The 12,544-nt window shown below is 32.2% G+C and overlaps 1 protein-coding gene across 1 annotated transcript; it reads left to right on the top strand.

Annotated features, from left to right (window-relative positions):
• Positions 1–216: 216 nt before the first annotated feature.
• On the top strand, positions 217–4,934 carry LOC122600547 (sodium/calcium exchanger NCL2-like). Its single transcript, XM_043773279.1, has 8 exons — positions 217–655; positions 1,894–2,079; positions 2,190–2,380; positions 2,464–2,754; positions 3,000–3,124; positions 3,202–3,457; positions 3,541–3,813; positions 4,556–4,934. The coding sequence occupies exons 1-8, from the start codon at positions 268–270 to the stop codon at positions 4,802–4,804; spliced, it is 1,959 nt and encodes a 652-aa protein (XP_043629214.1). The 5' UTR covers positions 217–267; the 3' UTR covers positions 4,805–4,934.
• The last annotated feature ends 7,610 nt before the right edge of the window (positions 4,935–12,544 follow it).

Raw genomic sequence — 12,544 nt, 5'->3', positions numbered from 1 at the left:
GCAAAGGACAATTACATCTATCAAGTAATTCAATTATTAAAAAAGTTATGGCTGAACATACACGTCCATTTATTTAACTTATCTGTTTGTTTTGTTTATGTTGATTTGGGTAGACCACAAGCTTAGCATAGGTTGACTTTGCCTATTCTTTTATTGTTATTACTAGGATATATGGATCTCACATGACACACAGATATATTCACATTACCAATACATTATTATATAAACAATTTCTCTCAACTTAATCATACTCACTATAATTTCAAAATGAGAAAACTGGTTGCAAATATAGCATGTTTCTCTGCTTTCTTTCTTTGCCTGTTAGCTTGGAATGTAACAGGGCGCTATTTATACTACAATGCTGGTATTAAGCAGGTTTCAGATGGTTCTGACAAGACTAAAAAATCCAGCTTGATACGTCTGAAAGGATCAGATGGGTCTGAAGAGCAATGTGAGCAGATGTATGGATTTTTGCCATGTTCAAAAAATCTTCCAGGTCATCTGTTTCTCATTGTGGTATATGAATACCTGTTGTATCATGGAGAATCGTATGCTGGTGGTGACGGACGGATTTTTGGTGTTCTTGGCAATAATTTTTTCGGCGCAAGTGTTTTCCAGCTTCTTGATTCACTTCCAGAATCTTTGATTCTTCTAGGTATATACTTATATGTATATGTATATATATATATACGCGGTAGAGATCCAAATAGAAGGTTCTTCTAAGAGAAAAAAGGTCCGTTTTTTTTTTTCACTTTTTCATTCTTTTTTAATTAACTCGAGCCATAAAAATGTTTTTTAAAAAATTAAAAAAAAAAAATTCTAACATGAGTTAGGGAGTTAAACATGTAAGGGTACGGTACGGGCTTCGCCCTTAAGGATATTAATAAAGGGTAGCTAAGTGGGAGTGATAGGTCATAAAGGGTGATAAGTCGGGTGATCGGTGATGGGATGATCTACCAAACGGGTTTCGCCCTTAGCTATCATGGCTCCGCCATAGACTGAGAGGCTTCGTCTATAGCTTACGGGCTACGCCCTTTGAAAAAAAATATATTTTTAAAAGTTATATGGAATTAGTTAATTAAAGAGAGAACGAAAAAAGTGAAAAAAAAAAAAGTTCAAAAAATAAGCTAAAAAAAATAAAAAACGAACATTCTCTCCTCTCCTTGAGTACCTTCTCATTTGATCTTTATCCTATATATATATATATTCGCTTTGATATGCCGGTGGCATCGGTTGAAAAACAAAATTTATTTATCCAAGACCATCTTGTTTATTTTTTCTTCTTTCTTCTGCTGTTGACATAGGTCTAGTATTAAAGAGGCATGGGCCTAGTATTAAAGAGGCAATGATGGTGGATCCAAGTTTGAAATGTGATAGATATCTTGTTTTTTAAACAGTGATGATATATCCAAATTCGATATAGGACAAGTTTTAGAAAAATAGATATGTAACTTGGCTAGACAAAATAAAAAGATGGTAAAGTTAGAAGAATATGTGTTTTAGTAAAAAGTGATGAAATGAAGAGGTGTTGTTGACAGGTGTGTCAGATTTCTGACATGGCGGTGACATGGCAACATTGATGAAGGAAGTGACGAATTCATTGTTGGAACTTGGAAGTTGTTTTATAAACAAATATTTTCAATCTGTAAATCAAATAAATTTTAAAATTTAAACTGTTACCAGTAGAAAGATTTAAGATTAGGATTGGAACTTTGCAAAAGGTTTAAATAAAGGCTATTAAGTAATTTATATTCCCGGACAAAGCGAGTACTTTCTAAGTTCTCGAAATGTTTTTCTGTTATGCTATGGTGTAGAAATGTTTTTCTGTTTTCCTGTTTTACTTTTAGATAAGCTGGCTTGTTTACAATTATACTCTTAATCAACTGACTGCAGCATCTGGACTCTCAAGTAGTAAAGAAAAGGCTCAAGACTATGTTGTTACGGGTGTTGGGTTGCTAGCTGGATCTTCAATATTACTTCTCACCGTTCTATGGGGGGTATGCTTCATCTGTGGCAGAACAACATTCTATGTGAAACCCGGCTCTAAAGAGAAAAATAAAGTGCTGCAAATTTTTACTGGTTGGCATTATTAATTTCTCCTAACTATTATGATTAAAAGCAGTGGTTTTGTAAGATAGTTAGATATGTGATCACTAATTTACGAGTTTTATATCATTATATCTTTCCAGGTTCTGGTATTGTTACAGATGCAGAAACCAGTTATCATGCCAAAGTTATGTTCTTTTCTCTAATACCATTTTTAGTCATCCTACTACCGAGCGTATTTGGTTTATCATACTCTAGTCAAGCATACAAGAATGTTGTTCTTGTGTCACTTTGTGTTTCAGTTGTCTGCTTAATCTGTTACTTCTTTTATCAGGTATACATTAATTTCCTTTTCATAAAGTTTCAAAAAGTATATCATATGTCAACATTTGATCTTGACTTTCCCTTTTTTTTTAGCTTTTTGATTCAAGAATTCAGAAAAGAAGACTGGAGTATGCAGAAGTCGAAAGAAAAGTTGAACTGCATGTACCGTTTTATGAAGTTCAAGCACTTATGCTGGACAGGGAAAAACATCTCATGTTGAGACAGAAAGAGATGGAGAAAAAGATGAAATATCCAGAGGCAAACAATGACAAAACAATGACCAGGGACGATTTTTATAATACATTCACAGAGTGGCTTGATGTCACAAGACAATTAATGGATGATCCTTATTCGTTGGATAAATCAGGGACGGAGTACAATCAGGTTAGTGTAGCAAAATTAAAACTAGTCTGAATTTGTTCTATTTGAGCTCCGTTTCATTAATATCTCGTTTAAATTTGTTAGGTTGTTGTTCACCCTTTGACTTTAACATGTAAAAACCACTTAACTTTGCATTCATGATCGCAGAGGAACTCTGAAAATATTAGTATTTTTTACGCATATCCAGAAGACCAGAAAAATTACACGTATAGTATTTGTGGTTTAGAGCTGAATGTTGAATGTTTCAGGTTGCGGAACTGCTGCTTGAAGATAAAAATAAACTGATAGAACTAATATCCCTTATGATGGAACGGGCTTCAGGACAAAAATTGCTTAAAGAAGATGGAGCCCGAGATGAATCTGCCATAGATAGGTGAGACAAAGCTACTTTGAAATGCATTTATCAGGGTATACAATGATTATTGGGCTCTAACTTCATTTTTTTTTTAGATTCTTTGAAAGGATTGATTCCGACGACGATGGATTTATCACACGAACTGAACTGAAAAACTTTATTATGGAAGTCAACTATGATGAGATACTAATGGACGATGAGATAGCAGAGATCATAATGAGACATTTAGACATTGATGGAAATGGAGACATTGATAAACAAGAATTCAAATCTGGGGTTGCAAAATGGCTCAAAGAGATGGATTATGTAGTTTCACATAACCAGCAAAGGCAGTCACAGAACAACAACCGAGTAAGTCATATCATGATCACAATTTCAAGACTGTTGCTTTGTTCTATTGTAACAAAGGTCAACAATCTATATATTTTGTACAGGATGCAGATAGATACCAACGGGCTGAAGCAAAGGCAAAAGCGGAAGAAAAGTTCAAGGCAATAGTATTATTGATAGTCGGCATCTTTATGCTAACAGTCTTGGCCGAGCCTCTGGTGGAAAGTGTTCAACAATTTTCTGAATCTGCAAGGATTGAGCCTTTTTATGTGTCATTCATCTTAGTGCCATTGGCTACAAATGCAAGAACAGCCATTGCGGCCATTAATGCTGCAAGTCAGAAGAGGCATCTAACAACATCTTTAACTTTCTCCGAGGTTTGTCCCACCCTTTATTATGCATTTGTTACTACGAATGGAAAAATGATAAGGTCAAGAAGATTAACTAAAAGTTCAAGATAGATTGGAATCAGCCCCAAGTAACTTTATTATTGGTCAAAACAGGTCAGGTTGGGTTGACCGGGTAATTAATTTTCCATTTTTCATGAAATTTATTTAAAGAAAAATTAATTTATAAATTATGATTAGAATTATTTTACTATTGATACACTAACTATAATGTAATACTATCTCCGTCAAATTAAAATATTCTGGTTTGACTTTTTTGGTGTTTCTTTTTTAACTTTGACCGTAGATATATTTGTTTGTATTATATAATACTTGATGTAAATTATATGAACGGATTTGGTTTTAGATGTATATTCATTGATATAACTTTCATCAAGTATTATATAGACCAAACAAAATTATCTATGGTCAAAGTTGAAGAAAAGAGACTAAAAAGTCATACTGTCATATTAGGACATTTAAATTGGAATAGATAGAGTATACTTTCATAAGGAAATTTAAGAGGTTGTAAGTTTAACAAATCGTTGGGGGTCACTTTCAACCATTTCAACACGTTCCACTTTCACCGGGTTTTACGTTTTAACCCATTTGACTAAAATACAACCTGAACAACACATTCAATAAATGGGTTGTGATTGCAATCTCTTGTTTATACTATCCAAAAATTGTACTCTAATAGTAAATGACAAATTCAGTTTGCTTATATATGCAGATATACCACAAAGTGTTCATGAACAACATCCTGAGTTTTTCTGTTCTTGTCTCGGTTATCTACTTTCGCGGATTAACATGGCATTTCTCAGCTGAGATTTTAGTTGTGGTCATCATTTGCATCATTATGGGACTTCTTGCAAGTTTCAGATCCAAGTTTCCAAATTGGACATTGCTCATCGCTTTCCCTCTCTATCCATTATCTTTGGTAGTGTTTTACTTTGTTGATGATACTTTCCACTCCGCTTGAAACGTGAACTATATCTAGAATATGCATAATAATATCCTTGTCCATCCGATGGTTACACTTAGCAAAGGAATCAATTCCTAATGTTGTAATAGATTTTCAACTTCAATTACAAAAGCTGGTTTGATTGTAAGAAGCATGTTTTCTTAGCATACTATGCGGTGTATGAATTCCAAACAACGTCTAGATTGAGCAAAAGAGCCAATTGTGCTTGTATTGGTTGGTTCATTGGAAACTGTCTGTCTACGACTTCCATTGACTATTTTTGTATCATATTAAGGATCTTTTGTATATTTGTATCACATTATGTTGGAGAATCTTTTGTTAGAATTCATGTTATCTCATTTGGCAGTCCTATAGAGAATGATATTGCTACAACAATATTTAGCCATCTATAACAATACCTGCATTATACAGTTGTACATTGTACAATAAAACTTATACATTTGTTGTAGATGACTAATTAATGTTGTAGCAATATCACTCCCCGTCCATATATAACTTAAGACCTCACAAATTGGTATCTTGGTGAAAAATTGACTTATTCATTATAGTTTTGATTTATAGAAAGTTTTTCAATTTACATTATTTCATCGACTATTTGTGTGTCATATTATCACTGTGTGCATTATGTGAAATTTCTAATTAGCAATCAAAAATGAATCTTAAGGCAACAAACTAAATGCAAGCTCATTGGTGTTAGCCTGTTAGGTTAAGCATTAATTCGGCTTAATCGTTTGATGAGTGTTTCGATATTGGCTCAAGCTCGATCTGAGAGTCGAGGGATACCATCTTTTGATATGCCCTTTTTTTTTTTTCTGATTCCTCTCGCTACAAATGCTAGAAAAGTGGCAATACATACTACATCTTTATTTCATTATATTGTGGAAGACCGAAGTAACTCCAAAGTGTCAAAGTTCTCTAAAAACAAAAAATGTTATTCGAAGTCCTGAAAAAGTAGTTTATAAGGTCTTTTTTTAAGACTCTGTTAACACTATTGAGTGTTTGAAAGCTTTATAGTTGAGGTTTCATTTTCTGCAGGTTAAGAACTTTTAAGGTTCTGGAACCCTCCTACCTACAAATCTAGTCCAACAGTCAGCTTCCGAGAATCCTTCACACCTTCAAAAAAGAACCTCATTCATGATTGTAAAAACTGAGCCAAAAATAGCCATGGATCGTGACACTTCTCCTTGTTCTCACTTGGAGCTTATCTTTTGCTATTACTACTATATGTTTTGGATTCAGTTTCAGTTTCTTGTTCTTTGTTTTATAACTGAGATTCAGGTACCTTCAGCTCTCATTATATGATGTTGCTTTAAGCTCATTCTATCACTACTATATGTGGTTGCTTATAGGGGTTTACTTTTGTTAATCTTATCTAAACATTGTATGATCTTATTTAAGTTAATAATATCTTTTGTTATATATGGGATGTGTCATAATTTTCAGATTTTCTTTATAACATTGTTGTTTTACAAAGTTACTTTTGTTAATGCTAACTGGTTCTTAGAGTGTCACATACTTAGATGTTTCATAACTCTGCTTTCATATAATTGCTACATTTGATGCACCACAAGTTTTCCATGAAGTTATTAAACAGCTATGATAATTTGTGGTAGGTTTTTGCAACATTTCTTTGACACAAATGGGTGTTTGTGATTGCTTTAAGAGGATAAACTGCACTAAGAAAAAGAAGGTTAACACGCCCTTTAAATTCGAGGTAACGACTTATTTTCAGTTTTAACAGAGTTTCAGGCTAAAAATGAACGCAGTTTACGCTATACTTGTCTTACAGTCGTTAGCAACTCTCATCCTCCCTACATTAGTACATTTGGTCCTCCGATCCCAACTTTTTTATACTTCCTTTAAAATGGAAATACCTTTTGACTTTCAAGGTCAAACATCTAGTTTTCAAATTCAAATTTTATGTCACAGATTTAACATCTTTTTTCTATAATATAGCCTTTGTCTTACAGTTTCATGTAACTATAAACATCACCAAAAAGGATTATTATGAAGAAAGGAATTTCTATTACATTTATGTCGTCGTTGACCCCAAAAGTCAAAGCACAATTCCTCTTTTGGAGATATGTACAACTGATGCTCCATATATGATATATCATATTCAGGAGGATACGTATCACACCAACAACAATAGTGAATTTCTCTCCTCTAGTAGAGAAGTTTTTGTTCCTAGTTTGGAAACCGAGATAGTGGCTGCAATTCAAATCCAAACTGCATTTCGAGCATATAAGGTATTTATCTATGCTACATTTCCATTTTTGTAGTCCCATTTACTTGTAATGAAAATAGAATCCACAAGGTGTGAATGAGTAAGATTGAATTGTGTGTCATTCTTGATAGCTCATGTTTTTGTTAATGACCATATGATAGGCAAAAAAGAGACTACATTATCTCAGAGTAATTTCAAGATTTCAGGCACTGAATAGTAGGAATGCTCTTGCAATGCAAGCTTCATCAGCTCTTGATAAGTTACATTTTTGGAGCAAAATCCAGGCACAAATAGGTGCCCGGCGCCTCAGGATGAAGCAAATGAAGCTTGAAGATCGGTTGAAAGTCGAATCCAAGCTTAATGAACTTCAGGTATTCGTCATATATTACTCCGTATAACTTCCATGATCATATGGTGGTTCATTGAGCTACATCATTTTTGTATTATTACAAAAATGATACTCGTATTTGTTAGCAAATAAATTAAATCTTCTTCGGTAGCAAGTCAATTGTAATTAGCTTTTAATTAAGAAAGTCATTACTCTGAAATCTGAATATAATTATAAACTTGCATTAAAATTAATAAAATCTTTAGTTAGGTGGTGAATTAAGCGAATCGAATTGATTTGCCAACAGCTATAACTTTATGTGCTCTTTTCTTTTTAAAACTTTACTAGATTTTAGACCCGTGTCCAACACTGGACACGGGATTTATGATATTATCAATAGTAGATTTTCATACATTTAAGTCATTAAAGCTTATAAATTTGAAGATATACGATTCCAAGTGTTATACTTTACAATTTGTAGTACAATAATCATATGTTCGTCACTGTCATTATTAGTTGATACATATTGATGGAATTCTTTGTCGTAGTCATTCCACAAGGAACATGCTATAATAGTTTATCTATTATAGAATTTTTGAAACCATTTTACTCATAATGTGATATTATTATGAAAGATAATTAAGAATTAAAATATAAACATATTTGTGATCCTTTACCTGACATCAAGTATATGTATTTAATCATGATGCGGGGGTCATAAGACGAATTGGTTGATTTTCAATCAACTGTTCTATGATAATTAGATAACAATTAGGATTGTTTTCATATTATTTAATAACAATTATGACTCTTGATTTGAATGACAATTTTAACTTCAAACATTAAGACGCAAAACTAATATATAAAAAAAAGAAAATTATGTAGCTTTTTGATTGAGAGATAAAATGCTTCTTAAATGGAGTTAAATATTGGATAATGATTATTAGAATTTTTTAATTTATAATTAAATTAAATGATGACATAAGCGGGAGTCAATTGAGCGATTTGATTGGTTAATAAGTTATTAACTTTTGAAATAATTAATTTAATGATTATAAATTTTGTAAAATTCTCTCAAATTGATGGCTAAAAATAAATATAAATCAAGTATTTAGAGGTAAAAAATGTAAATTATTGATGGAAAACAAAAAAGTATAAATTAATGAGACTTTTTTCTACAAATTATTAATATAAATAGTAATATAATAATATATTTGGATAATGATTATTAGGATTTTTTATTTATAGTTAATCTAAATGATGACAAAAGCGAGAGGCAATTTGATGAAATCGGGCGATTTAATTGGTTAATAAACTATTAGTTTAACTGCCTTATATTATATATTAAGATAAAATATTTCTTGTGGTAGCACAAAAATAATAATAATAATAATAATCCAAGACAGACAAAATTAAAAAATCATTGGAATTTTTTTTTAAGATCAGGAAAATTTTAAAAATCCATGGGAAAAATTTTAAAAACCGTGGCAAAATTGGATTTTCCAGAGGCATTGACCGCTCTTGTCTCCATGTTTTTGGTATTATTTTTATGTCTTAGTTTAGTCTAAAGTTAACTAGCCCACCAACAATTCATAAATTCATATGGCCCGACCTCAATTATTAGCTACGCCACTACACACACAGCTTAGTTTAGTCACCATTCAGTGTTTCAGTCTCCTTAATGTTACATGAAAAATGAGACAACAAAACTTGTGAGCCCTAATGAACGGTTCTCATCAGATAAAACGGTGGAGTGAAAGTGAAACCGAGACAATAGAGGAAAATAAGTTGAAGAGGCAACAATTGGTGAAAGCAACTAACAAACGTGAACGAGCATTGGCATATGCATTCTCTCATCAAGTACATCTCACAACATTTTTAGATATTTCTTGTTTCGGGTTTAGTTAATTTAAAGTTTTAATTTTGGTTGTATGTCAAGTGGAGGGCAAATTCGAACCGGTATTTTGGTCAAGCTTATTATGATTTAAGCAAGGAAAGTTGGGGCTGGAACTGGATCGAGCAATGGATTGCAGTTTATCGACAGGAGGATCATGTTGTTGTCCGACCTGTGGTCTCGCCACGAGCTAGCCTGCCTAATGTAAAACAATAACAAAGAGTTGTACTTCCGTTTCAGCTACACACCAAATTGGCAAATTATTGTTCTTGTCAAGATATTTTGGACCATGTTCAATATTTTAATTTAATTTAATGATGTACTTTTTTTAATTCATTACAAATTTTCAATACGAGCACTGACCGTATTCTATTCATCTTTTTATCAACTAGCATTGTACCCGCGCGATGCGGCGACGGTTTGGTGGTAACGACGACGACTGGTGGTGGTGATGGTAACGAACTGTTGTTGGTGGTCGATGTAAGTAATTAACTTTTTAATGTAATTCATGTAATATATATTTTTGAAGACAAGGGATTGGTGATGTAAATTAATTTATAAATGGTAAAATAGTAATTTTTCATTTAACATTTTTATAAGAGAGAAAGTAATAATTATTATAATATAGAATAGATAAGTAGCACATATTAGCGTCACATCAAAATACCTCCTTTAACCATTAACCAAACACTAATCCCTTGAAGCATCCGTAATCCATCAGTAACCAACTACTAGACTTTGACTCACTTATGATCCATTATATATATTGTTTATGTGAGGGGAGAAAAAACAAACAGATTAAATGACATACACCTTTTCGTTTGTCGTCCCACTCGTGAATCCTTCAATATATTATGAGCCAACGACGAGTCATAACTAATGGTGTTGAGTTATCGTTCATTAGATGACATACCAAGGACGAGCCAATTACTAACTAATGTGAGGCTCAAATGTAACTTATTGTTAGAAAACAAAGTTGTTGAATTGACAAATAGATAATACCTTTAACTTGTAAGCAAATATGTTGTATAGAAAAAGTAAGCAAGTGATATCCGGTGCGTCTTTTACATTTACAACGTTGTATGGTGGAGGTTGAAATGTAGATAATCTAATTTTTTCTAGGTTCTACTTAAGGTAGAAAAAAATCTCCGGTCTTGCAAGGAGTATGGATCAAACTTTTGATCTTGGTCTTTAGAGAGTGAAATATTTAACACTTATCCAATGTTGTTGATTTAACTTCTATTGAAATGGGTTATCTTAAAGGTAAACATGGCCTAAAATGGAATAATGTACTTTAATATCATTTGTAAAAAAACAAACACTATTAGAAATTACTCGTATATAAAAGCTCTTGATATTTTAGTCTATACATGGAAATTGTAAAAATGTTTTTTTTTTTAATAAATAAATTTTAGAGAAAATATGCGGGGGCGGTACTAAAGGGGGGCAAGGGGGTCCAATGCCCTCCTCTAAATTTAAATTTTGTCATGTATGTTTAAATTTTTCATAAATTTTTATAAATTTTCTATAGGTTTTTAACATTTTGCCCCCTTTTAGATTTATTTTTCATAAGTTTTCTAAGTTTGTCCCCTTTGAAATTTTTTTCTAGTACCGCCTCTGAAAATATGTACATTGAATATAAGATAGGAAATGTGTTTCGTTATGTAAAAGAATTAACAACCACAATTTTAAAATGTTTCAATGATATGAAGACTGAACAAGTATGTATGCAAACATTGAAGATAGTCTTAAAACATAAGATAGATAATGTGTTTCATTATGTAAATTTTTAACAACAATATCTCTATTCTATTTTATTGGTTTCACATTTTTCTATTTTTTACTAAGATTACTTTTTTTGTTTGAATCTTTTCATGCTTCCTAATAGAGCCGGCAATTTTCGACACGGACCTGTTAGCACGACACGACCTGGTTTTTTCGTGTTTCGTGTCTTAACAGGCTCGGACCTATTAAAACACGATAAGACACGATAAGATAAGTAGTATAATATACGGACATGTTAAGACACGTTAAGGACCCGTTAAGGACACGATAAGACACGATAAGACACGTTAAAACACAATAAGATACGTTATCAGGTCTCTTAACAGGTCCCTTATCGTGTAACTTTTAACAAGTCCCTTAACAGGTCTCTTAACAGGTCCCTTATCGTGTAACATGTTAAAAATCATGTCGTGTTCGTGTTTAACCCTATCGTGTTCGTGTCTTATCGTGTTCATGTCTTATCTTGTCGTGTCGGACACGATATGCCAGCTCTACTTCTTAACAAAAGTTTCTTTTTTATTGGGTTTTCTACTTTTCCATTTGATGACATTCAAATTTACTTAAATTAGTCGTTTATACTCGTGTTCTTTTAACTTAATATACTACTAATTAATCGAATTTTCTTTCTTATAAACAAAAGTTTAATTCCTCATAAAATGTTCTGTACAAAGTACACATGCTGGCGACTAGAAGATATGTCCCTTTCAGTTGTACATAGTGGGCTGTGATTTATTTATGCCTTTTTTAATAATTTATTAGGCTTTATGTAATCAAATTTGATAGGTCTTGGAAATTTATTTCATAATTTTGTCAAGATTAGTGACATCGGAGATTTTATTCCTACTATTTATTTTTGCTATCCCGACCACCCTGCCTTTATCGCTGCTAAAATTATTGTACGAAACAACAGATCTGACATGTAATTTTGTTGAACTTTTGACTTTGACCCATACCTTTAGGAGCGATATCTAAAGAATTCCTCGGTTAAAACAACTTCTAATTAATATGCCACCAACCGATTCTTTACTACCCTTTTATCAAACCTTAAACCCCACCACAAGTTTCTTTTTATTAAACAAATATAAGCCTTCCTAAAACCGCACCACAAGTTTGTTTTTATTAAACAAAAATAAGCCTTCATATATCTTTTCATTGAGTAAGTGGCTTTTCCGGCGACACTTTTCCGATGAGCGTTCAGATGTGCCTTTAGCAACAATATTCAAGTATGTGTATATGTTATTATTAATATTTATTATACTTTTTTTTTTTTCTTCAAAATTGTTAATATATATTAGAAATGGGTCAATTGGACTTAGAAACAAAAATTATACACATAAACTATCCAAACTAACAAAACAATACCATATAAATTTTCAATAACAAGATTTCACTAATTAACTATACACTTACAATATACATTCAATATTACACAATGGTTTAAAAAACCTTTCAATCGGTCGGCGACAATGACCATGGTAGCGGGGATGCTATTGTGGTGGGGTT

Source organism: Erigeron canadensis, chromosome 5 (assembly GCF_010389155.1).
Source record: "Erigeron canadensis isolate Cc75 chromosome 5, C_canadensis_v1, whole genome shotgun sequence".
Classification (NCBI taxonomy): Eukaryota; Viridiplantae; Streptophyta; class Magnoliopsida; order Asterales; family Asteraceae; genus Erigeron; species Erigeron canadensis.
Note: the sequence above shows the minus strand (reverse complement) of the source record. Positions and strands in the feature narration are given on the sequence as shown.

Coding starts and splice junctions, on each gene's coding strand:
- LOC122600547 (XM_043773279.1), top strand. CDS start 268: ATGAGAAAACTGGTTGCAAATATAGCATGTTTCTCTGCTTTCTTTCTT. Junction 2,381..2,463: donor TCTGTTACTTCTTTTATCAG/GTATACATTAAT, acceptor CTTTTTTTTTAG/CTTTTTGATTCAAGAATTCA. Junction 3,125..3,201: donor GATGAATCTGCCATAGATAG/GTGAGACAAAGC, acceptor TTTTTTTTTTAG/ATTCTTTGAAAGGATTGATT.